Source organism: Podarcis cretensis, assembly GCF_951804945.1.
Source record: "Podarcis cretensis genome assembly, chromosome: 2".
Lineage (NCBI taxonomy): Eukaryota > Metazoa > Chordata > Lepidosauria > Squamata > Lacertidae > Podarcis > Podarcis cretensis.
Window position 1 is genome coordinate 121,050,070 of NC_137171.1, and position 26,410 is coordinate 121,076,479.

The window sequence follows — 26,410 nt, forward strand, 5'->3', positions numbered from 1 at the left end:
CCCAGCTGTGGCCAGGGGACATCATCTTCCAAGCCACATGACTGAAAGGCAGGGAAAGCTGACAGAACACTGGTTTGATTGTTTTTATTGCCCTATCACATATATAGCACCTGAAATGTCCTGAACGCAAACAGAAGATGTGTTTCAAGGTGACAAGACCAGAGAGGGAAGAAAACTCACGACGGCCTACCAAGCGCATTTCAGCTCTCTTTCCTTTTGGTAAGATACCGTGCGCAGATCTTCACACAAGAAGCTGGTGTAAGAAGCCAGCGTAAAGTATTCTGGATCCAAGCTTGGTTCAGGAGCAATGCTACTGCTTGCCTTTAAAGGGAACAGAATCCACATACACTCTGTATGCTTATTCTAAGGGGCTTATTCCCAGAAATTGAATATTGCCTCTTTTATCCAGAACTTTTTACAGTGTCTGAGGAAAAGCTGAATTCACTTTTGATTTGTACAGTACTATAAGACCAAGGCGGGTGGTGCTGTGGTCTAAACCACAGAGCCTAGGGCCTGCCGATCAGAAGGTTGGCGGTTCAAATCCCCGCGACAGGGTGAGCTCCCATTGTTCGGTCCCTGCTCCTGCCAACCTAGCAGTTCGAAAGAACGTCAAAGTGCAAGTAGATAAATAGGTACCGCTCTGGCGGGAAGGTAAACGGCGTTTCCGTGCGCTGCTCTGGTTCGCCAGAAGCAGCTTAGTCATGCTGGCCACATGACCCGGAAGCTGTACACCAGCTCCCTCGGCCAATAAAGCGAGATGAGCGCTGCAACCCCAGAGTTGGCCACGACTGGACCTAATGGTCAGGGGTCCCTTAACCTTTACCTAAACATCTTCCAAGACAAAAATGCCCACTTAAACTACAAAGAACTCATAACCCACCTATTTTCAGCAGCCAGAAACATCATAGCCAGACACTGGAGAGACCTGGCAGGATTAAGCATGGACCAATGGTACCAAATAGTATGGGAAACAGCCTTACTAGAAAAATTAAGCAATAAACTACCTTCTTCTTGTTGACCTTCCTGTTTGTCCTGTCTGCTTCCTGCATCACTTGGACTGTACTGCTGGTACCACAGCAGTTCCCCAGGTTATCTTGGCAGGAGCTTCCTGCACTCAATCGGAAGCCATGTTGGTCATTCGGCTTCCAAAAAACATTTGAAACCAGAACACTTACTTCTGGGTTTGCGGTGCTCGGGAGCCAATTTGTTCAACAACTAAGCTGTTTCGGAACCAAGGTAGCACTGTAACAGGGAGATGTCAACGAAAACGGGGATGTTAGTATTTTAATTAGGCAGTCGTGATAGGCCAGGGGTCAGCAAACTTTTTCAGTCCACTGTCCCTCAGACCTTGTGGGGGGCCGGACTATATTTTTTTGGGGGGAATGAATGAATTCCTATGCCCCACAAATAACCTAGAGATACATTTGAAATAAAAGGGCAGATTCTACTCATGTAAAAACACCAGGCAGACCCCACAAATAACCCAGAGATGCATTTTAAATAAAATAACACATTCTCCTCATGTAAAAATACACTGGTTCCCGGACTAGACTTAGAAGGCGATTGGGCCTGATCCGGCCCCTGGGCCTTAGTTTGCCTACCCATGTGACAGGCTGTAAACTTTGCATGTGTCCAGCCAATGGGGAAACAAGGGAGGGAACCTGCACTTGGGTACAGGGGATATAAGCTTGTTGTTGTTGTTGTTGTTGTTTAGTCGTGTCCGACTCTTTGTGACCCCCTGGACCAGAGCACGCCAGGCACTCCTGTCTTCCACTGCCTCCCGCAGTTTGGTCAAACTCATGCTGGTAGCTTCGAAAACACTGTCCAACCATCTCGTCCTCTGTCGTCCCCTTCTCCTTGTGCCCTCCATCTTTCCCAACATCAGGGTCTTTTCCAGGGAGTCTTCTCTTCTCATGAGGTGGCCAAAGTATTGAAGCCTCAGCTTCACAATCTGTCCTTCCAGTGAGCACACGGGGCTGATTTCCTTAAGAATGGATACGTTTGATCTTCTTGCAGTCCATGGGACTCTCAAGAGTCTCCTCCAGCACCATAATTCAAAAGCATCAATTCTTCGGCGATCAGCCTTCTTGATGGTCCAGCTCTCACTTCCATGCATCACTACTGGAAAAACCATAGCTTTTACTATACGGACCTTTGTTGGCAAGGTGATGTCTCTACTTTTTAGGATGCTGTCTAGGTTTGTCATTGCTTTCCTCCCAAGAAGCAGGCGTCTCTTAATTTCGTGGCTGCTGTCACCATCTGCAGTGATCATGGAGCCCAAGAAAGTAAAATCTCTCACTGCCTCCATTTCTTCCCCTTCTATTTGCCAGGAGGTGATGGGCCCAGTGGCCATGATCTTCGTTTTTTTGATGTTGAGCTTCAGACCATATTTTGCGCTCTCCTCTTTCACCCTCATTAAAAGGTTCTTTAATTCCTCCTCACTTTCTGCCATCAAGGTTGTGTCATCTGCATATCTGAGGTTGCTGATATTTCTTCCAGCGATCTTAATTCCGGCTTGGGATTCATCCAGCCCAGCCTTTCACATGATGAATTCTGCATATAGGTTAAATAAGCAGGGAGACAAAATACAGCCTTGCCGTACTCCTTTCCCAATTTTGAACCAATCAGTTGTTCCATATCCAGTTCTAACTGTAGCTTCTTGTCCCACATAGAGATTTCTCAGGAGACAGATGAGGTGATCAGGCACTCCCATTTCTTATAAGCTTATCTTTTGCTAATTTTGGGTGTGCCTGCTTTAGACACTTGCTCTTGCAAGAACGTTTTTATATTCAATAAACACTTTGCTGCTTCACCAATTTTGTTCAGATTTTATTTTGAGGGTCTCAGACCCACTTCTAACAGCACTGCATGCCCTAATTGACTTAGGCCCCAAATATCTGAGAAATTGCCTTCTTCTCCACAGACCTTCTTGGGTTAAGATCAGCAGAATGGCTCCTCTTGGCTGTTCCACCACCTTTCGAAGATGAGGGGTTGACCTGCAAGAGGGCATTCTTTATGGCAGCCCCTAGGTTGTGGAAATCCCTCCCCATAGATCTGCGTCAGGCACATTCCTTGTATAGTTAATGTCATATGCTGAAAACACACCTCTTTGCTTTTTACATTTGAGATACAGGTTTTCAGGAACCCCCCCCCCCCCAATTCCTGTGAATTTAACTTGGTTTTAAACTGTTTTTAATACAGTATTTTAATTGCTGGAATCCACCTTATTGTGAAAGGCAAGTAAGAAATCAAATAGCTAATAACAATATTTCAGATTCAACTGCCAATTTTACAGGATACCTAAATGGGTGAAAAGAAAGCAATAATTCTAATAACAAGGTTATATACAGGCAAGTTTCAATCTAAGCATGCAGGTGTTTTATTCAAAACATGCAGGTGTTTTTACTCCGGTCACTTTTAGATTATTGTTATATAAATGCAGTTGTTCAAAGTGCCTCTGGCCATGCCACTCAGAGATGGCACTCAAAGATGTTAATTTCACTAGGTCATGGCATTTCTAAACATACAGCTATCAGCTAGGTCATGCTGTTCCTTTTTGACTAGACAATTATTTCTTTGATTGGGCCCTGAACGAAACATAACACATTATAAGGATTCATTGCTTACAACAGAGATAAGCTTTGAAGCTTAGCTGAATCAAGATAAGGCAGTTCAGTATCTCCTGTCAAGGGTTTGGATTGCTTAACAGAGAAGGATGAATCAAATTCAGCTGCAGAAAGTTGGGTTTCCACAGAAATGGGCCTGATTAATTTTTCTCTGTTATTAGATTGTCTAGGACATGGAGCTATCTGCAACTTTATATTTGACAGCAATATGTACTTCATACATTTATGTCTGTTTTCTTATCCTTTCACAAAAATAAATATTACTCATTGACATTTCCGGTGGAGAAAAAACTTATATGTGGGCTTGCCGGTATGATCCAGAGTTACTGCATATTCCAAGCATTGCTGTGAATTCTTTGATGATAGGCGAGATTGATCTTACTGCTGAAGCTTTTTCCGCATTCCATGCATTGGTACGGTTTCTCCTGTGTGTGGATTCTCTGATGAGAGGTAAGGTTGCTCTTCTGACTGAAGCTCTTCCCACATTCTGAGCACTGATACGGCCTTTCCCCCGTATGAATCCTTTCATGGGAAGTGAGGTTGATCTTGTGACTGAAGCTCTTCCCACATTCCAAACAATGATAGGGTTTCTCCCCTGTGTGGATTTTCTGATGCGAAATAAGGTTTGAACCTCGAATGAAGCTCTTCCCGCACTCTGAACACTGATACGGCTTCTCCCCGGTATGAATCCTCTGGTGGGAAGTGAGGTGTATCATCTGAGTGAAGCCCTTCCCACATTCCAAGCATTTGTACGGCTTATCCACTCTGTGGATTCTCTGATGAGAACTAAGGGTGGAACTCTGACTGAAGCTCTTCCCGCATTCAGGGCACCGAAATGGCTTCTCCCCTTTGTGGATGTTTTGGTGTGAAGTCAGGCTGGAGTATCTAATGAAGCTTTTCCCACACTCCACGCACTGGTAGGGCTTCTCCCCTGTGTGAATTCTCTGGTGGGATGTGAGGTGAATCTTCTGGCTGAAACCCTTCCCACATTCCAAACACTTATGTGGCTTTTCCACCCTGTGAATTCTTTGATGGGAACTCAAGGTAGAGCTCAGCCTGAAGCACTTTCCACATTCAGGGCACTGATACGGTTTCTCCCCTGTGTGCGTCCGGTGATGGGAAGCGAGGTTCGCCTTTTCGCTGAAGCTCTTCCCGCATTCCGGGCACTGATACGGTTTCTCCCCTGTATGAGTTCTTTGATGGGAAGTGAGATGAATCTTCTGGCTGAAGCCCTTTCCGCACTGCAAGCACCTGTACGGCTTCTCCGCTCTGTGAATTATCTGATGAGAAGCAAGGGTGGAACTCAGACTGAAGCGCTTTCCACATTCCGTGCACCGGAATGGTTTCGCCTCTTTGTGAATCATCTGATCAATTGCAGTTATCGTCTCACTGACACACTTTCTGCCTTCTAAGCACTGGTTTGTTTTTTGACCTACGCGAGGAGCTGAACCGAAACATTCCCAATACACACAACATCTGCTCATTTCTCTTATTTCATCTGTTGTTTCATCTGTTGCAATCTCGGGGTAGTTGCGGCCTTCAGAAGCAGAGGATTTATTCCAGCCATTCGGATTTGTTTCTGTTTTCCTTCTCTGCTGTTCCAAGTCTTTACATGTACCGTGTTCTGGTGGCAACCCAGGTAGTTCTGTTTTCGCCATGGTTTCACGTATGTCTTCTGCTGCAACGGGGAGAGAAAAGAGAGGAAGAAATGAGAGTCTTGAATCACTGGACAGCTTAAACCACCACATGTGATAAATGGAAAAAACTGCTAAGGCTTAGATGGGAGGGAAATCCTATCACACATCTAAGAACCACTGTTTCAGCTCCCAGCTCAGACCTGAAGCTCACTGGTTTATCCTGGGCCGCTCACTCTCTTTCAGCCTAGCATAACTCACAAGGTTGTTGTGTAAGCAAATGCAACAATTAGATACGATACGATCATCTTTACTGTCATTGTCCCATACAGAACAACAAAATTGAAAAATCTACACCAGACATTCAAAAACCAACAAGCCTGCTGTCCCAGCTATCCCAACCTGGTTAGCCCCCCTAAAAACTCTGATACCCCATTTTTAAATACAATATACTCCCATAGAGACTCCTTACACTGCGTTGAAAACCAAAATCGCATTTGGCAGGCGAGAATTCTACCACTTGCTTAAAATGTATATAGGAAGTGCAGTGTAAGCGATAGAAGTCAATCAATGAAATTTTATTATTGAGATATTTGTAGAATAAATTTGGAAGAAATTCTTCCAATTTTTCTTCTTCTTCCAATTTTTCTTCTTATTTTTTATTTTCTTCCTTTTTTGTTCTTTTTTTATATATGTATGCTTATCTGAAAAAATGTATGTATGTATGTATTTGTATGTATTTTGCTTGTATTTTGTAATAATTATGTTAAATAAAATTTATTTAAAAAAATTAAAAAACAAAAAACAAAAAAACAAAATCACATTTGGATAGAAACTGTGTGCAGCCGGATAACAACCTGGCTCACTGGTCCAAAGAGATTCCCCTACCTGCTAACTGAAGGATGATGGAAGGAGCCCTGGTGCATCCTGGGAAATGAGTTTGGAGAGGTGATACCAGCAAGAACAGACAGTGGGCCAATTGCAACAGCGAAGCTGTTCTGTCAGACTTCTGAGGAAAGACCATGCCTCAGTGGTAGAGCTTCTGCCTTGCATGAAGAAGGTCTCAGGTCCAGTCCCTGGAATCTTCAGGTATGACTGGAAAAGCCTTCCTGCCTGGAACCTTGGACAGCTTCTGCCAGTCCAGTGTAGACAATACTGGACTAGATGGATCAATGGTTTCACTCAATAACTTCTTATATTCTCCAATAACTCTAATTTTTTTTTTTTTGTATTTAAATCTATTTTTGTATCCTAAAGGCCATTAATGAAATTTTTAAAGTGAAGCTTTCAATAGACTTTGATTTCATAACAGTGGGTATACTTGGAAACACGGCTAAAGAGATAAATTTAGCTTCAAAGCTATGATATTAGCAGGAAAGGCAACGATAGCTTTAGGTTGGAAAAGATAGAGAAAAATGGACAGTAGAGGCATGGAATAGTTATTTGTTTGAACTGATTCAGTCGGACGTTGTCGCAGTCATGTCACAGGAAACAACGTGGAAGGTCAATTCCACCACGATAAGGAACAGATGGAACCCCTATCTTGATTGGATAAAAACTACTGGAACAAAAGACATTTGGTGGAAACCAAAAACGCTATGCCCGTGGCTGAGGATAATTGTTTGAACCCTTCCAATGGATATGAGGGATGGGGGTGGGAAGGGAGGGAAAGGAAAAAATTCTACGGGAAATTTAAAAATTGGAAGGAGATAATATAATGTATGTAAAAATCCCGAACTTGAATAAAATGGTTCTTAACCCGAAAAAAATAAGTCTATTTTTGTATTTGTTCTTATTAAGGTATGAACAACTTGCATATAAATGTAGACTTGCCATGGACAAATTCAATGGTATTTGGAATCTATTCTTACAAATACTGTAATAGGTTAAGATCTGGTAAAGAACAATAACAACCTTGCAAAGTACAGTCGTACCTTGGAAGTCGAACGGAATCCATTCCAGAAGTCCGTCCGACTTCCGAAACGCAGCTTCAGCTTACAAATCTTCAAATAACCCTGCTAATGAGGTTAATTTCTTTGAACGGGTAAATATAGATCAACCCTGCTAGAGAAGGGGGAAGGCAGATTTGAGGTACCAAGATATTGAGATTCTGCCAAAAAAAAAACCTATAATGTGCCTATAATGTGTCTTACCGAGAGAGGTGACAAGATGGCTGTTCTCCTGCATGACTTCTGTATGCAGCGCTTTCTGGTGGGGAGCCAGCCCAGCCCATTCCTCCCCCGTGAAGTACACAGCAACCTCCTCAAAGGTGGATCCTGCACCCTAGGAGACAACGAGAGGTGTCTGTAGTTGTGGGGTGTAAATGAATTTTAAAAAGCAGAAGAAAATCAAATATTTGCCTCTTTGTAGGTAGCAGGCATGCCATCTACTGGCAAAACCCATAAGGCTCATTAAGGAAAGGAGACTGGGCAGTATATATTTGAGAAGACTGAGAGGCAATACGATCGCCATCTTCAAATGTCTGAAGGGCTGTCACATGCAAGATGCAGCCAGCTTGTTTTTGTATATAATAATATAATAATAATTTATTATTTGTACCCTGCCCACTCTGGGCGGCTTCCAACAAAGATTAAGAATACATTAAAATGTCACACATTAAAAACTTCCCAGAACAGGGCTGCCTTCAGATGTCTTCTAAATGTCAGGTGCCACTGTCGTCGTCTTCTTCTTCTTCTTCTTCTTCTTCTTCTTCTTCTTCTTCTTCTTCTTCTTCTTCAAGCCCAGAGGCACCTAGGCGGACCCCAGCCTATCTCCCTACAATACCTCAAGGACCGCCTCTCCTGGTATGCCCCACAGAGGAACTTACGGTCTGTAAATAAAAACATCTTGAAGGTCCCAGGCCACAGAGAGGTTAGGCTGGCCTCAACTAGAGCCAGGGCCTTTTCGGCCGCGGCTCCAATCTGGTGGAACGCTCTGTCACAAGAGACCAGGGCCGTGCGGGATCTGACATCTTTCCGCAGGGCCTGCAAAACAGAGCTGTTCCATCAGGCCTTTGGTCAGGGCGCAGCCTGACCCCCCTCCTCTGGCAATCTGCACATAATTTTGCTTATTGGTTGCCATAAATTTGATTTTAATTAATTTTTATAATGAAATGTTTTTAGAATCGTTGGATTATTTTGATTGTTGTTAGCCGCCCTGAGCCCAGCTTCGGCTGGGGAGGGCGGGATATAAATAAAAATTTTTATTATTATTATTCTCATATGAACTGATCCAGACCCCAATATCGTCCTCTAAGTCCCTTCTTTGTGTGCTTCCTCCATGAGAGGTCTGGAGGGTGGCAACACAAAAACAGAGCCTTTTCTACAGTGGCTCCCTGTTTGTGGAATCCTCTCCCCAGGGAGGCTCCCCAAGTGCCTTCATGACACACCTTTAGACACCGGGCAAAAATGTTCCTCTTCAACCAGGCCTTTGGCTGATTGACATCCATCCGATGCCTTTTAAAGGAGGGGATGATTGGTTTGGTTTTGTTCTTATTTTTATTGTGCATTTGTGGGCTATATATATATATATATATATATATATATATATACACACACACACACACACACACACACATATATATATATATATACACACATATATATAATAAATATAAAATATAAATATAAATAATATTCATTCTATTTATATTTATATTATATATTATTATTTTTTAGTTTACGTTGTGAACCGCCCTGATGAATTTAACAAACAAACAAACGAATGAATGAATGAAATGATCTGTCCTCCTACCTGATTTGTTGTCGCAGTGACTGCTTCCCCTCTGGAATAAAGGAGAGACGGCTGAGCAGGCCTTGTCAGGATCGTTCCTTCACCTGTGAGAGACAAAGGTGATCTCGCTCATCCCAGAGTTCAAGTGACACATCTCTAAGTGGCCGCCGAGGGTGGAGATCAAGGTTGCACAGTTGGAATTGTTCCACCAGCAAAAGCACTTCTGCTAGCCAGATGGAACAGACTCCTCTCTCCTCCTGACCCTGCGCTGTGGGTTCTCCTGAACCCCACACTCAAAGCTAATTTGGGGCAGGCATGTGGGGAAGGAGAAAGGAAAGCCCCTTGTGCTGGCAGTATCCATTGTGATGGCTCCTGCCAACGCAACTATTTAGTCGAATCTGGCCCTGGGATTATGAAACGTCTCACCCGTTTTTTAGCTTCCTAAAATGGTCAGACCCCTTTTCTTTTTCTGGGATGTTGGCAACAAGGGAGAACCAGTGCGGTGCAGCGACTCGAATGTCAGATTGGGACCTCGGTTCGTGTCCTCACTTAGCCGCAAATTTCACTGGAGTGGCCTTGGGCCAGTCACTGCCTCTCAGCCTAGCCTACCTGTTATTCTAAAGCAGCAATGCAGCAGCAAGCAAAGGCTCTAGCAGCTCGGTCAGCTGCTTGTGGCTGGAAAGCCAAACAGGATGTTTGTGACTGTTGCCATGGAAACAAAGGGGCAGTCCATTCTCCTTATTGAGCACCGGATGTGAGCTCAGTGTGTGTGTCATATGACCTGTACTGGAAGTACATGGGAGGAGTTTATTCTTACTGCTGTTGAGTGCAGACATGTTTTCTCTGTACTGAAGTGAAAGACAGAAATAAAAGATGTAAATAGATTTCTGTCTGCTTCTTTCCCCTCCCTGGGGGACACCAAAGGGGAGAGAGAAGGAACGGTGTGTTTTTCTCACAGCCTGAGAAGAATCTCCGAGACCTCGCCTGCTTATCTGCCACAGGAGTAGCAGCCGGGAGGTCGCCAAGGAATATCTGCCGGTGCCTACGCTGTGGCACATTCCTCTGACCCAGGCAGAATTCCAACAGTGGTAGCAGTTGACGGTTGCTACGATCCATGGGAGTCTGCAAAGATAGTAGCAGAGCTGCTGTTTTCATTGCTCCATGGAAGCCTGAAGCAAGAGGCTGTTTCTCTGCAGCCAGAAGCTGACCAAAAGAAGCTGACAGCCACGGATCCCAAAGGTATGAAATTTTCATGCTTAGAAGTGTGAATGCAGATTGATTCATTCTCTGCTTCACGGGGAGCAGCGTTTGGGAAAACAGCTCCAGTGAGAAGAGACCTGCATTCCAGACATTCTTGTGGTTTTCCTGTCCAAGGAAAGGAATGCTGTTGCTTAGCAACGCAGGCCAGTTTCAAGATAAGGGCTGTACAGTCAGGCTGAGCCTCAGAGAGGCAAAAACAGCCTATGTTATGATTACGCTCTCACGAACTGTTGGAAGGGACTTTCCAAGCAGCCAGAGTCAGAGCTGCCAGGTGGCCAAGAGTGTAAACAAGCCAGCTATTGGATTTTAGAGGCTTGTGTTTGAGAGTTAAAGGCAAAGGACTCAAAATGGATGCAAAGAAGGGAAGTTTGCCTTCTCCACCGCTCCTGACCAGTGACAATTATGCATCTTGGTCCATTAAGATGAAGGCCCTGCTGCAGAATCAGAGACTGTTTGGGGTGATTGAGAACCCCATCCCTGCAGCACCAACGCGTGCTTGGGAGTCACAGGATGTGAAGGCCAGAACGGCTATAATTCTGTGTGTGTCAGATTCGCAGCTTATCCATATACAAAGTTTAGAACACGCAAAAGATGTTTGGGACACGCTGAGAAGGACACATCAGAGAGATGCAGGTTCTTCAGCGTTGCTGTATTTTGAGAAGCTGACCAACCTGAGGCTTGCGCCTGATGGAGATGTTCAAGCGCACCTGACGGAAATGAAATATCTGCGTCAACAGATGGTGGAACGTAATTTCCGTCTGCAAGAGGAAGTGTTTTGCTTCATGGTAATAAACAGCCTGAATCGGACTTACAAAACCGTTGCCAGTCAGCTGGGGTCCCTCCCAGCCAATGAATTGACTTCGGAGAGGGTCTTTGCCGTGGTTCTTTGTGAACATGACAGACTTGCCGCCCTGGAGGTCAAGGACAGGGGGAGGGAAGAACGGAGTTCTAACACCCCCACTGCTGTTGCTACTGGAGAAAATGCTGTAGCTTTGAACGTTGTCCAATGTTTCAATTGTGGACAAACTGGGCATCTTCAGCGGAACTGCAAGAAGCCACGACAGAACAAAGGAGCCAAGGGAAGCTCCACGAAGTCTGAGGCATCAGGCAGAAGTCATGCCAAGTCACAGGCGAAGCCTGCAAAGGCCTTGATGTCGAAAGGAACCAAGCCAGAAGTGGAAAACGCTTTTGTCATAGACACGGGAGCGACATTTCATATGTCCCCAAACAGACAGCTATTTTCGTCGTTTAAGAAGCAAAGCTTCGCTGTACAACAAGCCAACGGTCAAGAGCTGGAAGCCACCGGAATTGGGACTGTGTATCTTAAAAGTCTGAACTTGACTATAAACAATGCTTATTTGGTTCCAGAGTTGAAGTACAATCTGCTCAGCGTTTCGCAGATCGCCAAGAAGGGACTAAAACTGTCCTATGATGATGAGAACTGTGAAATCTACAAAGATGGAGAGCTGTACCTTTCTGCCGAAGAGAAAGATGGACTGTATTTGTTGACTTTTGATCAAAGTGATTACATGAATTGTAATTCTAACATGATTTCTTTTGCAGGTGTAGCCAGGAAGGACACCAAGCAGGTCACCTCGAGGGTCGACAGGGCATTTCAGCGGGTGTATGCTGATGTGATTGGTCCTCTAGCACCTTCTAGAGGCAATGCAAAATATTACCTAATATGTGTTGATTCTTTCACAGGTTTTGTCTGGATTTATCTTTTGGAGAGACCAAAAGACGCCTTAGAAAGGTTTAAAGAGTTTTGTGACAAAGTTAAAAATATGCATGATGCTGACATAGAATGTCTTTGCACAGATGAGAAGCCAATTTTTCTTTTACAGGATTTCCAGAGGTTCCTGAAGAAGAAAGGGATAAGACACAGAATTGCTAGTTCCGAAGAAGCTTGGAAGAGATGTGTCTGTGTTAGGGTGAACAAAGAATTGCAAAAGGGAATGGAAGCGCAATTGCTTAGTTCACATCTGCCAAATGAATACTGGGCTGAATCGCTGATGTCGTATTGTTACACGTGGTTGAGAAAGTTTCCAAAAGAGTTGGGAAGTTCTCCTTTTGAGAAACTGTTCCACAGAAAACCTTCTGTTGCCCATTTCAAGGTTTTTGGGTCTCATGTGAGAACAGAAGCTCCAGGTGGGGTAAAGAATGCCAAAGGCATTTTTGTGGGTTATGAAAAGGGTCTCTACAGAGTAATTTTGTCTGAATCTGGTCAGGTGATTCTCACAAAATTTCTAGAGAGTGCTCCTGAACAGGAGAGAGTGATTGTTCACACATTTCCCACAGGAGATGATGATGATTCTGATGATGATGATGATTGTCAGGGACTCAGCGGGAGCGCAGGGAGGAGAGGAGATGGAAAGCGAGGGGGAGCAATCCGAGGGCAGCGTAGGAGAATATGACAGCAGCCCGATAGATTCCATGAGCCTCTCCAGCGAATCGGAAGATTCACAGAAGGGGGCGCCGATGGGCAGGGCAAGGGGCGACCCAAGGGGGACACCCCAGAAGCAAGGGGCCAGCGGGGACTCCCAGAGCAGCAGTTGCAAATCAGGACCAGCTTCCCCACCAGAGCGTAGTGGGGGGGAGGAGTCCCAGGTGTCAGAGCCCACATATGCACCACCAGCAAGAGAAGATGAGTCAGGGTGGACCACGCCTCCATCGGAGAGCGAGTTAACGGTTAAGAGGAAAGTTGCAGGCTGGGCGCGCGCGCCAAGTTCAAAGGTACAGGCGAGCGGCACAGAAGGTAGCCCGGATAGGGAACCAGGTCCTAAAGCCCGCCGGAAGGAGGGGCAAGAATCGTCAGGGTCAGCGTCAGAGGAGTCCAGGAAGGATGAGACCCTAGCGGGCAGGAGGGCCCAGAGGAGAAAGGAATTTAGGAAGAGGTGGAGCAAAGCGAGAGTCTTAAACTGGTGTGGAGGGGGAGGAGACTCAGACAGGACTTCGCCAGTCTAAGGTCGGGACGTAGAGCTGCACGCTGCGGCTTTAAAATGGAGACTGAATCTCAATAAAGACTTTTGTACATAACTACAGCCTAGCGTTGGTCCTCTGTGAGCTGGGACCTGGAGGCAGCTCTGACAGTAAGTCCTGTCTCAAATTTCAAAGAACCTCGCAACGTGAGAGGACGCAGCGAGGGGCGAAGATTGGTGCTTCGCGAGCTCACAAAAGCAGCACAAGATGACTACAGAAGAACGACTGGCAGCTTTGCAAGATGCCGTGGTACAACTTAACGCAGAAATACGAGCGGCAAGGAGGAGAGAAGAGGAATCAGATGCTGTCTGCAAGGATCTGCAAAACAGGTTGGAAATGTTGACTAAACAGGGGCCACCGGCAGCCAAATCAGAAGGGATCGGGCTCGGGAAGAGAGGGGGGAGCCTGGTGTCGCATTTCGATGGGAGTCTGCAGCAATATCCTAACTTCAGAGCAGACGTAGTTTTTGCGCTAAAGTTGCTGGAGAAGGACTTTAGAGATGAGCAGGAGAAAGTAGGCTTCATACTAACGCATCTCCATGGAGAAGCTAAAGCGTGGTTGCGCAATCTGTGGAGAGATAATGATCCAGCCCTCCAAAACGCAAAAGCCTTCATTAAGGCGATGGACGATTGTTTTTTATCGGAGATAGATGTGGATGTCGCTAGAAAAGAGATTCACGGTCTGAAACAAGGCAGAGCCACTGTAAGGCAATATCATTCCCGCTTTTTTGCATTGGTCAACGCGCTGGGATGGGAAAAAGACTCAGCGTCCGTCAGGGACCTGTTCTGGGAGGGGCTCAACGGGGCTGTGAAAGACGAAATCGCAAGGGGGGAGAGGCCACGGAGCACTCAAGAAGTGGTCCAGAAGGCGCTGACGATTGGTGTGCGGCTAGAAGAACGTCCCTGGAGCAAGGATGAAGGGCGTTGGGGACGCACGCCAGCAAGGGCACCTCCTTTCTTTCCCAGACACTCAGCGCGCGCTCAATCCACGCCTCCACTGGGAGGGGGAGAGGAGCCGATGGAGATAGGTGGTGCCAAGGCTCAGTCAGCGACCAGAGCCCTCACACCAGGAGCAGCTAAGGTGAAGCCTCCTAGAGGGAACAGGAAGTGTTACATCTGCGAAAGTGCTCAGCATATGGCAAAAGAGTGCCCCCAGAGGCTCCGCAAGCACAATGCAGCCTCAGCAAAAGTAACAGAAGCAGCTCAGCAGAGGGAACCGCAGCAGGGAAACGACGAAGTCTGGCTGGAAGCAGAGCCGCTGGGGCCCAGCCAGACGAATCAGTGAAGCAGTCCCCAGGAATCTTACAGCCCACAGACCCCCTCCCGCCCAAACCAGTGGTGCAGCTCACCGCAACACTCCAGCTTCCCAATGGGCTCACCATGGAAGTGCCTATTACCATTGACTCTGGTAGCAATGCAGACTTTATGGGGGTGGATTTCATCAAGCAACATAGCATAGCGCTCCTGCCTGCCACGATGCCCCTGAAAGTAGTGACAGTCGATGGAAGAGAATTGCTGGGGGGGCAGGTGGTACATCAAACGCCGCCAATGGTGATGCGCATTGGAAATCACCGCGAAGTCATCAGCTTCAACGTCACCCAACTGTCAGACACGCCCATAGTGTTGGGCATGAGCTGGTTGGACAGGCACAGCCCGGCATTGGCATGGTACCAGCGTAAATTGACCTTCTGCTCCTCCTACTGCGCAGAACATTGCATCATGACTAACCAGGAGGACGAGGGGCAAGAGGATGACCCACAGCTACAACTGGGCATGCTGCAAGCGGTACCCGACAAGTACAAGGCGTTTTTGGAGGTCTTCTGCGAGAAGGAAGCGGACAAGCTGCCTCCCCACAGACCCTACGACTGCAAGATTGACCTCCTGCCGGGGGCAACGCTGCCGACCGGAAAACTGTACTCCATGTCTGAAGACGAACTGCAAGAGCTCAGGGAGTTCATAGATCACAATTTGAAGCGGGGATTCATCCGAGAATCCAAAGCAGTGGGGGGCAGTCCTGTGTTCTTTGTGAAGAAAAAAGACACGCCCCAGAAGAGGCTTGTAGTTGATTTCAGAATTTTAAATTCAAAAACCAAGCCCACGGCTTTCCCGATGCCCAAGATCGACGACTTGCTCGCGACGGTGAGGAAGGGACGCATCTTCACCAAGCTGGATCTACGAGGGGCGTACAATCTTATACGCATGCGGGAGGGCGACGAGTGGAAGGCGGCCATGTTCACGCCCTTGGGCACCTATGAGTATAGGGTTATGCCCTTCGGTTTACAAAATGGCTCCCACTGCTTCCAAGCCTTCATGCACCACGTGTTAGCGGGGCTCCTCTACAAGAAGTGCGTCTGCTTCCTGGACGACATTCTGATCTTCTCGGAATCGCAGGAGGCTCACGAGAGAGATGTCAAGGAAGTCCTGCAAAGACTACGGGAGCACAGGCTTTACGCCAAGCTGGAGAAATGCCAGTTCGACATGACGGAGGTGGATTTCCTGGGCTACAAGCTGTCCGACAAGGGAATCGCCATGGACAGCGCCAAGGTACGATCAGTACTGGACTGGAAGAGCCCGCGCAATCGGAAGGAGGTCCAGAGGTTTGTCGGCTTTGCTAACTTTTATCGCAAGTTCATCAAGGGTTTCGCTATGCAGACGGCGGCCATCACGGACACCCTCAGCTCCAAGAAGAAGAAGTTCATCTGGACGGAGCAGGCGGAGCAGTCCTTTCAGAACCTCAAGCGTCTTTTCGCTTCCGAGGAACAACTGCTGCATGTGAACCCCAGCAAGCCCATGAGGGTGGAGACGGATGCCTCCGACAGAGCCGTGGGGGCAGTCCTGTTGCAGCGAGATCCGCAAGGGGATTGGAGGCCGTGTGCGTTCTACTCCAGGAAACTCAGCAAGTCGGAGCAGAACTACACCATCTGGGACAGAGAGTTGCTGGCCATTCATGCAGCATTCAAGGCGTGGCGGCACTTCCTCATCGGAGCCAAACACACGGTGCAAGTTCGCACGGACCATAAGAACCTGGAGTACTGGCGCACGGCGCGGTTCCTGAACCAGAGACACATCCGCTGGGCGGAGTTCTTTGCGGATTTCGACTTCAGGATAGAATATATCCCCGGAGACAACAACATCATGGCTGATGCGCTATCCAGGAAGCCGCAGTATCTGGAGGAAGCAGCACCGGTAGCGGCCAAACACATTTTCGCACCCAAGGCGTGGGCATGCGCTTCTGCCACAGTAGACCTGGAAGCGATACGGCGCGAGCTGCGAACAGATTCCTTCGCGCGCTCCAAGATGGAGGAGGTGCGCAGCGGCACGGCAAAGGACGACGAGTTCCAGATACGCGACGGACTGCTCCTCCGCAAGGGGGCCATCTACGTACCGGGAGATGAACTCCGCGCGAGATTACTGCAACAGCTACACGACGCACCCAGCGCCGGACATTTCGGCAAGGAAAAGACGGTGGAATTAGTAGCCAGAGACTTTTGGTGGCCCAAGATGCGGGGAGAAGTCGCGGATTACGTCACGAGGTGCGACACCTGCCAAAGGGCCAAGCCAGTACACAGACCGCTGGCGGGACTGTTAGCACCGCTGCAGACCCCGTCCGAACCGTGGGAGAGGGTAGCCTTGGACTTTGTCACTGACCTGCCCAGCTCGAGGGGCAAAACAGCAGTACTCGTGGTAGTCGACATGTTCACCAAGATGGCGCACTTCATTCCTTGCGCGAAGGTGGCCACAGCGGAACAGACAGCCAAGCTGTTCATAGACCACGTGTTCAAGGTACACGGCCTGCCACGGTCTATCCTGTCCGACAGGGGGCGCCAGTTCATCTCAAGTTTCTGGCGGAAGCTGATGGGGATCCTGAACGTCAAGGTCAACCTAGCGTCGGCAAGACACCCGCAGACCAACGGACAAGCGGAGAGGGTCAACGCCGTCATGCAGCAGTACCTGAGATGTTACGCCAACCAGCAGCCCTCGACCTGGGTGGACTATCTGCCCCTGGCCGAGTTTGCCTACAACAACACACAACACGTGTCCACGGGGGTGACACCGTTTTTTGCCAACCACGGGCGACATCCCAGGACCTTCCCGGGCTTAGAGAAAGAGGGGGAGGGGGAGCCACAGGGAGCAGAGGCATTGGCAGAGGAGTTACAGGAGGTCCATGAACAGCTCCGTAGACAGTTAGACCTAGCAAAACACGTATACAAGATGCAAGCAGACAAACACAGAAGAGTGGGGGAGGACATACGGGTAGGGGACTGGGTCTGGTTAGCGGCCCAGGCAGTGCCGGCCAGATCCTTAGCTAAGAAGAAGCTAGGACACAAGCAGTTGGGCCCTTACCTAGTCGAGGCACAGATCAACCCAGTGGCTTTCCGTTTGACACTACCGGAGGGTTCCAGAATGCACCCGGTCTTTCATAGATCGGTGCTAACGCCCTACAAGGCACCTCACAGGTTTCAGGAGCCAGGGACAGCTCCCAGTCCGCTTAGAGATGCACCCATGACAGGGGGGTCGCCGAGGGCGGGGCCACTCAACGAGGTGACGGAGATTTTGGACTCGAGATGGGGGGAAGAGGGAGTCGAATATCTCATCGCAAGGGAAGGTGCCCCGGCCAGCGCCAACAGCTGGGTGCCGTACTATGCGGTGGAGGAGCACTACCTCAAAGACGAGTTCCACGCACTCTTCCCACACAGGCCCATGCCGGAGGATTATTTTGACGAATATCTTTTCACCCCCACACTCTCAGCCAGTACGTTTCAGGGGTTCTCCTCGGCTGAGGAGACGGTTCCAGAGACTAACTCGCCGGAGGGGTCGGTCTCAGACTTGGGTGCGGAGCGCTCTTATTGGTGGGACACTCAACCCGAGGAGGAGTGGCGCAGGAGACTGCTCAGAGGGCCCTGGCACGCAGACTACCCAGAGGAAATGGGGGAACAAGGGGGCATGGACGGGTTGGGGGAGGATCCTGGTTTCGAGCACGCCGGCAACGAGATGGAAGCGGAGGAGAGCGACGTCGATGTACCCGTCACGGACTGGCAGCATGCCAGGGGGGAAGACCGGTATCCGGCATGCACCCCCACAGCATTGGAGCACCCGGAACCCACGCCAGAAGAGGGGGAGGGGGGAAGGGGGGGCTTCGAGGGGGGGATGGATGTCAGGGACTCAGCGGGAGCGCAGGGAGGAGAGGAGATGGAAAGCGAGGGGGAGCAATCCGAGGGCAGCGTAGGAGAATATGACAGCAGCCCGATAGATTCCATGAGCCTCTCCAGCGAATCGGAAGATTCACAGAAGGGGGCGCCGATGGGCAGGGCAAGGGGCGACCCAAGGGGGACACCCCAGAAGCAAGGGGCCAGCGGGGACTCCCAGAGCAGCAGTTGCAAATCAGGACCAGCTTCCCCACCAGAGCGTAGTGGGGGGGAGGAGTCCCAGGTGTCAGAGCCCACATATGCACCACCAGCAAGAGAAGATGAGTCAGGGTGGACCACGCCTCCATCGGAGAGCGAGTTAACGGTTAAGAGGAAAGTTGCAGGCTGGGCGCGCGCGCCAAGTTCAAAGGTACAGGCGAGCGGCACAGAAGGTAGCCCGGATAGGGAACCAGGTCCTAAAGCCCGCCGGAAGGAGGGGCAAGAATCGTCAGGGTCAGCGTCAGAGGAGTCCAGGAAGGATGAGACCCTAGCGGGCAGGAGGGCCCAGAGGAGAAAGGAATTTAGGAAGAGGTGGAGCAAAGCGAGAGTCTTAAACTGGTGTGGAGGGGGAGGAGACTCAGACAGGACTTCGCCAGTCTAAGGTCGGGACGTAGAGCTGCACGCTGCGGCTTTAAAATGGAGACTGAATCTCAATAAAGACTTTTGTACATAACTACAGCCTAGCGTTGGTCCTCTGTGAGCTGGGACCTGGAGGCAGCTCTGACAATGATGATGTTGATTTTATTGAATTCAGTAGTACTGATGATGACAGCGATAGCTCAGACAGCTCAGTTGTCACAGTCATTGAGAGGAAATCTCACATAATGACTAGACCCTCAGAAGAGGAAGATGAACCACTGATTAAGCTTAGTACTGGTTCTCCAGAGAGCTCAGAGGCTGAACCAGAAAGCAAGGGAGAGCAGCACCTCTTACGTAGGTCTGAGAGAGCAACGAAGGGTGTACCACCCAAGAGGTATTCACAAGAGTTTGCAAACCTAGCTATTGCATGTGTTGCTGTTGTAAACGACCAAGGTCAAATTGAAGCTGTGTCTGAGTCAGAGACAAAGGCACAACAGAGAGTTGCTAACCAAGGTAATGCAGACGCACTCATTCCTTGGAAGTCACACAACCAGAGAGGTACATTGGTAAAACCAGTGGCGGGTAGTTCCAAGGGTGGAACTGAAACAACAGGGGAATGTTATAAGTATAACAACTGTTTGTTTTCTTCTCTGGATGACGCTTTGCTCGCTGCACGCATTGATACTTTAGGGGGAGTATGTTATTCTAAAGCAGCAATGCAGCAGCAAGCAAAGGCTCTAGCAGCTCAGTCAGCTGCTTGTGGCTGGAAAGCCAAACAGGATGTTTGTGACTGTTGCCATGGAAACAAAGGGGCAGTCCATTCTCCTTATTGAGCACCGGATGTGAGCTCAGTGTGTGTGTCATATGACCTGTACTGGAAGTACATGGGAGGAGTTTATTCTTACTGCTGTTGAGTGCAGACATGTTTTCTCTGTACTGAAGTGAAAGACAGAAATAAAAGATGTAAATAGATTTCTGTCTGCTTCTTTCCCCTCCCTGGGGGACACCAAAGGGGAGAGAGAAGGAACGGTGTGTTTTTCTCACAGCCTGAGAAGAATCGCCGAGACCTCGCCTGCTTATCTGCCACGGGAGTAGCAGCCGGGAGGTCGCCAAGGAATATCTGCCGGTGCCTACGCTGTGGCACATTCCTCTGACCCAGGCAGAATTCCAACACTACCTTGCCGGGCTGTTGTTGAGAGGATAAAACGAGGAGCTGCTTGGAGAAAGAGGTGGGATAGAAACGCAGCAAACAAACAAATAATTGCGTTGATTTCCATTGCAGGCAATGGCTTAAAAATTGCTGCAAGGAGATTTGTTTTCTCTTGTAATTTTTACCGGATATCTTTTGTGTTGCTTCTCCATTAATAAAATATTTTCACGGGAGCTTACTATTACTCAATACTAGCTTCTCTGATAAATAATGCGGCATTTTATCTGTTTCGCATTATAAGAATCTCCTTTTAAAACAACAAGGTGAAATTTTGTTGGAACAAATCTCTTTGCAGCAATTTATCAGCCGCTGCTGCTGTGTGTGAGTTGTTTTCTTTTTTAAAACTCATATGTGCAGTTCCTGAGTTTAGCGGAAATGTTCCATATATATAGACACATTATTGGAATAAGCACATTATTGTGGGAAGGGGGTTATTGGTTTGTTTTAGTTAGTGAGGCATTTTGTATTCTTATTTTGCATTTATTTTTTTGCTGTGAACGGCAGTATACAAATATCAATAATGCTTTTGAAACATGGACCACTTATAAACGCCATCTCCAACTCCTTGAGAGATTCCATCAACGGTGCCTCCGAAAAATTTTACACATCACTTTAATTGTGGAAATTTGGCTGACCTGTCGAGAGGGAATGGAGGTGTTGTTGGAATGGAGTTTCCTCGAGATCTGCTCTTTAGCATCAAAGAATATAAAGAACTGCAGAAGGGATGTGGAAAAGAGTTAAGAGCCTCGGACATAAGATCTCCAGGTTGATGGACTGTATGGAGTGGACGGAAGTGTCTGGCAGAGCCCGAGACCGGGGAGAAGAGATGGTGGAAGAAGATTGGAAGATTTAAAGTCTATATATAGAAATATTGTAAAATTAATGAGTGACAGGAAAATGTTGGAATGAATTCTTATGGCCTTAGTAGAAATGCTATAAGGAGTTAAGTTTAAATAAGTATACCAATTTTAATGGAAATAAGATTAAAAATATGTTAAGACATTTATATGATAGAAAATGGAGAAAGATGGAAAGGAATTCCTAAAACAATTAATGGAAATGCAATACAAAGAGGGAGGTGAGAGGAGGTCGATGATTATAAGGGAATGAAAGTTAGAATATGGAAAAGGAATGATGTATGTTTTTAAATTGTTTTTTGTTTTGTTTTGTTTAGTTTATTATGTTGGGTGAGGTGTTGAGGTTGTGTTTTGTATATTGTATTGTATTATTTTTTCTTGTTCTTGTTCTTTTTTTTTGTTTCTCTCTTTTCTTTCTTTTTCCTTTTTAAAAAAGCAATAAATATTATTTTAAAAAAAACAAAGATCACCAGTGTGGAAGAAATGGTTCTTCAACATCAACTTCGCTGGACCGGTCATGTTGTGCGGATGCCTGATGATCGTCTTCCAAAGCAACTACTCTATTCCAAACTTTAAAAAGGAAAGTGTAATGCCGGTGGTCAACGAAAGAGGTTCAAAGACTCTCTCTAGAAAAATCTTTTAAAATGTAGTATAAACACCGCAACTGGGAAACACTGGCCTGCGAGCACTCCAGTTGGAGAGCAGCCTTTACCAAAGGTGTTGTGGGCTTTGAAGACACTTGAACTCAGGACGCCAAGGGAGAAATGTACTAAGAGGAAGGCACGCTTGGCAAACCCTCACCATGATCAACTCCTGTCTGGAAACCTATGTTCCCACTGTGGAAGGATGTGTGGATCCAGAATTGGCCTCCAGAGTCACTTACGGACTCACTGTTAAGAAGAAGAGTTTGGATTTGATATCCCGCTTTATCACTACCGGAAGGAGTCTCAAAGCGGCCAACATTCTCCTTTCCCTTCCTCCCCCACAACAAACACTCTGTGAGGTGAGTGGGGCTGAGAGACTTCAGAGAAGTGTGACTGGCCCAAGGTCACCCAGCAGCTGCAGGTGGAGGAGCGGAGACGCGAACCCGGTTCCCCAGATTACGAGACTACCATGCTTAACCACTACACCCCACTGTGTTTATGGAAGACAATCTTATTCAGCTACGAATGATCGCCAAAGAACACAAATATAAATATACAGTGGTGCCTCGCAAGTCAAAATTAATCCGTTCTGTGAGGCTCTTCGTATAGCGGTTTTTTCGTCTTGCTAAGCAAGCCCATTGACAGCTTAGCGGATTAGCGCTATTAGCGGTTTAGCGGCTTTTAGCGATCAGCTGATAAGCGGCTTAGCGGCTTAGGAAAGGGGGGGAAGGGGGGGAAACCCGCAGGAACTCGCAAGACATTTTCGTCTTGCGAAGCAAGCCCATAGGGAAATTCGTTTTGCGAAGCGCCTCCAAAACGGAAAACCCTTTCGTCTAGCGGGTTTTGCGTCTTGCGAGGCGTTCGTCTTGCGGGGCACCACTGTAAATATAAATATAAATATAAATATAAATATAAATATAAATATAAATATAAATATAAATATAAATATAAATATAAATATAAATATAAATATAAATATAAATATAAATATAAAAAAGGCACCCTTTGGATTTCTTAAATAAGTGCAGGTAGCCCAAGATGATGACCCGTTCAGCCTTACCCAGTGAGGTGGCACCTCCAAGAACAGTCTCGCTTTCTCTGGGACCCACCGGAGCCTTCTCTGCGTCAGGGAAATCAGGAGCCACTTCTGAAAACAGACCCTTTACCAGAAACAGGGAATGTGGGGAAGGGTGACAAAAAGGGAGAGTCAAGAGGCTTTGGGACATTTTCAGTGCAGAATGGAGAATTGCAAAGAGTGCCAGGATAGCCTCCTGCACGTTGCAAGTACCAGGATGAAACCCTCTCTCACCTGCAGCTCTGTCTGCTTCTTCTCCTCTGCCCGACTCAGGAGGAAACCTTCAGCCAGGGCCACCGCCTGGGAACTGGTCTCCACTCCGCATTCCCTGACCCAGTTCTCCATCTCCGGGGGGAGGACAGCCAGGAACTGCTCCAGGATCACTAAATCCAGGATCTGAGCCTTGGTGTGTCTCTCTGGCTCCAGCCACCGACGGCAAAGATGGTGGAGTCGGCTGCAAACCTCTCGGGGTCCCTTGGTCTCCTGGTAGCAGAAACGCCTGAAACACTGGCGCTGAGCGTCTGAGCTGAGGACAACCGCCTCGCCCAGGATCTCCTGCATGGTTCTCTCCCAGAATCCCTCGCTGGCCCCAGTCTGGATGGCACCAGGGCCTCTTCCTGCTTCACGGCCAGCTGTTTCTGGATTCTCCATCTTCAATCTGTTTTCCAGGATAAACCACTCTCTCCTCTCCTGCCAATTTCACAAGGCAAAGCCAAGGGGCCGGCTGAAGTCACCGCTACCAAGACCTGCAAAGCCAAGAGATTGTCTTTTTTAAAAAAATTGTTTAACCATTTTTTCGATACAAACATCAACCGCAAAAGACACATATCATAATAACAATAATAACACAATTTGACAATTCAGATTTGAATACACTGATATACCTCCGACTACACCTTTTTTGAGGGACGCGGGTGGCGCTGTGGGTTAAACCACAGAGCCTAGGACTTGCCGATCAGAAGTTCGGCGGTTCGAATCCCTGTGACGGGGTGAGCTCCCGTTGCTCAGTCCCTGCTCCTGCCCACCTAGCAGTTCGAAAGCACGTCAAAGTGCAAGTAGATAAATAGGTACCGCTCTGGCGGGAAGGTAAACGGCATTTTCGTGCGCCGCTCTGGTTCGCCAGAAGCGGCTCAGTCATGCTGGCCACATGACCTGGAAGCTGTACGCCGGCTCCCTCAGCCAGTAAAGCGAGATGAGCGCCGCAACCCCAGAGTCAGCCACGACTGGACCTAATGGGGTCCCTTTACCTTTACACCTTTTTAACAATATTTTTCCACCTCTCTTTCTCCTCCTCCTACGTCCCACCCCTATCCGCCTTATCGCTTAAATATGTGTTCCAGATTTCTTCATATTTATCCATTCTTATTTTGCGCCAAGACATTGTCTTGTTAGAAAATTATGACGTCTCAGGGCTGGAAGATTTTCCTTGAAGAAATGTGGATAAATCTGGGTTAGCAACTAGTTCCCTAGCACCCTAAAGAAATGGCAGGGGAATGACAAGTTTGAAATTATATAGAAACTAGAGATTTGTGGGTGGAGTTCCTTTCCTTGAGGACTAGTGGATTGAAGCCTTCAATCTGGCTGGGAGTCAAAAGATGCAGGATCCCACCCCTCTGATCTCCCACTTACAGCTCTTCCTCCTTTAGGCGCCCTCCTCTTTTCCAGCTTCCACCTTCCCTTCACCCCAAAACACCCCCCAGACAAAGACTTCCTCTCCCAATCCGTGCCCTGTAACCTTTAAAGCCCAGATTCGCACAGGGACTTTTGCTTCCCATCAGCGTCTACCGCCTCTGATCGACAGCTTCCCCCACTTTTGCATTCCGGCCTCCCCACCGCGTGTCAGGGCTTGCACGTTTGAAACGGCGCGCGCGCGCGCTTCTCCAGTGGATGCGCGATTCGGGTGGGTTGGTTAGGAGCACCCATTCGAATCTTGGCACAAAGTACGCCGCGCTTCCGCCAATCAGCGCCGCGCTGCAGACCGACACGCCCTGCGCTTCCCCGCATCATGACGCGGGTGTTCTGTTCGTGTGAAAGGATGATCAGGTGCACAAGCGGGGTGAAAATGGGGAGAGGAGGCTCTTGCTTGCTCTTCTCGGGCTCTTCTCTTCTTTTCTATTCAGCCAGAAATCCGGGCCTCTCTCTCCCCCTCGCAGGGGACCCCCCCCCCTTTTTCTGCATTGCAGTTGCATCTTCCCGACTCCTCTCCACCTTAAGTCAAATTAATAGGTAGGGGGGCTCACCAGATCTTCACCGATGCCGAACTGGGGAGACCCCGAGGCTGCATTCCTCCAAAGCAAGAACCAGGCAGAAGGGGCTTTGGGCAGAAATACCCATTTGCTTTGTAGATCTTCCTTCCCCTCCCCAAATCTCCATCCTCTCTAGGAATCCAAATCAGATAATTTTAACCCTTGGCAGCTCAAGCTGTAAGATGATTTCTCTCTCTCTTAAAACAGGAGCCAAGGAAGAAACAAGCACTGTGAATGCAGATACCACACCTGGTGGGTGGAAGGAGTGAAAGCAGTTTGGGGAAGAAGGAATAACAGAATCCTAAAGAGGACCGCCTCCTTCCATATAAACCTACCCGGACCCTGAGATCATCTTCCGAGGCCCTCCTTCGTGTGCCTCCTCCTCGAGGGGTCCGGAGGGTGACAAAGCAAGAACAGGGCCTTCTCTGCAGTGGCTCCCCGTCTGTGGAATGTCCTCTCCCTAGGGAAGTTCGCCTGGAGCCTTCATCACACACCTTTAGGTGTCATGCAAAAATGTTACTTTTTAACCAGGCCTTTGGTTGATCTGATTTACATCCTATGCCCTTTTAAAATGTTTTTTGGGGGGTGCGGGGGAGGCTATTGGGTTGCTGTTTTTATTTTTATTATGTATTTTGTGGTTTTGTATCTTGATTTATTCTGTGAGCTGCCCTGAGACCCCTGGGTATATATATATATGAATTCAATAAATAAATAAGCTTCTGGGTCATGTGGCCAGCATGACTAAGCCGCTTCTGGGAAACCAGAGCAGCGCACGGAAACACCGTTTACCTTCCCGCCAGAGCGGTACCTATTTATCTACTTGCACTTTGATGTGCTTTCGAACTGCTAGGTTGGCAGGAGCAGGGACCAAGCAACAGGAGCTCACCCCGTCGCGGGGATTCGAACCGCTGACCTTCTGATTGGAAAGTCCTAGGCTCTGTGGTTTAACCCACAGCGCCACTCCGCGTCCCATATTTATGGACCTAATAAACCAGAGATATTTTAGGGAGCAGGCTAGCAGGCGGGGCCCATTACTTATATCATAGGAGCTTACACAACACAAAACACCGTTGCTGTATGATCTGATTTACATCCTATGCCCTTTTAAAATGTGGCTTTTTGGGGAGGGGGTTGTTATTGGGTTATTGTTTTTATTTTTATTTTATATATTGTGATCTTTTCTGTGAACTGCCCTGAGATCTCTGGTACATATATTCAATAAATTAATGATGATAATAATAATAATAATAGTAGACTTGGAAGGTGTTATGTACTGAATCACTGTTGGTCTAAGTATGTGAAATGTAACCGATATGCTTTTGTGCCTAATTGAACCATTACGTGTAGTGCTGTATATAAGGAAACCATTACGATTGTAACTAC

The 26,410-nt window shown here is 47.8% G+C and overlaps 1 protein-coding gene across 2 annotated transcripts; it reads right to left on the bottom strand.

The window, feature by feature from the left end:
* Positions 1 to 2,723: 2,723 nt before the first annotated feature.
* LOC307208053 (uncharacterized protein) lies at positions 2,724 to 24,929 on the bottom strand. Of its 2 annotated transcripts, none has more exons than XM_079962375.1 (6): positions 24,517 to 24,929; positions 23,016 to 23,527; positions 22,767 to 22,866; positions 9,014 to 9,096; positions 7,414 to 7,543; positions 2,724 to 5,301 (listed from the first exon to the last, which is right to left on the bottom strand). In XM_079962375.1, the coding sequence occupies exons 2-6, from the start codon at positions 23,430 to 23,432 to the stop codon at positions 3,950 to 3,952; spliced, it is 2,082 nt and encodes a 693-aa protein (XP_079818501.1). In that variant the 5' UTR covers positions 23,433 to 23,527; positions 24,517 to 24,929; the 3' UTR covers positions 2,724 to 3,949. The 2 variants fall into 2 exon arrangements, with proteins under 2 accessions (XP_079818501.1, XP_079818500.1); XM_079962374.1 differs by having other exon boundaries at positions 2,724 to 5,304; positions 24,517 to 24,928.
* Positions 24,930 to 26,410: the final 1,481 nt, after the last annotated feature.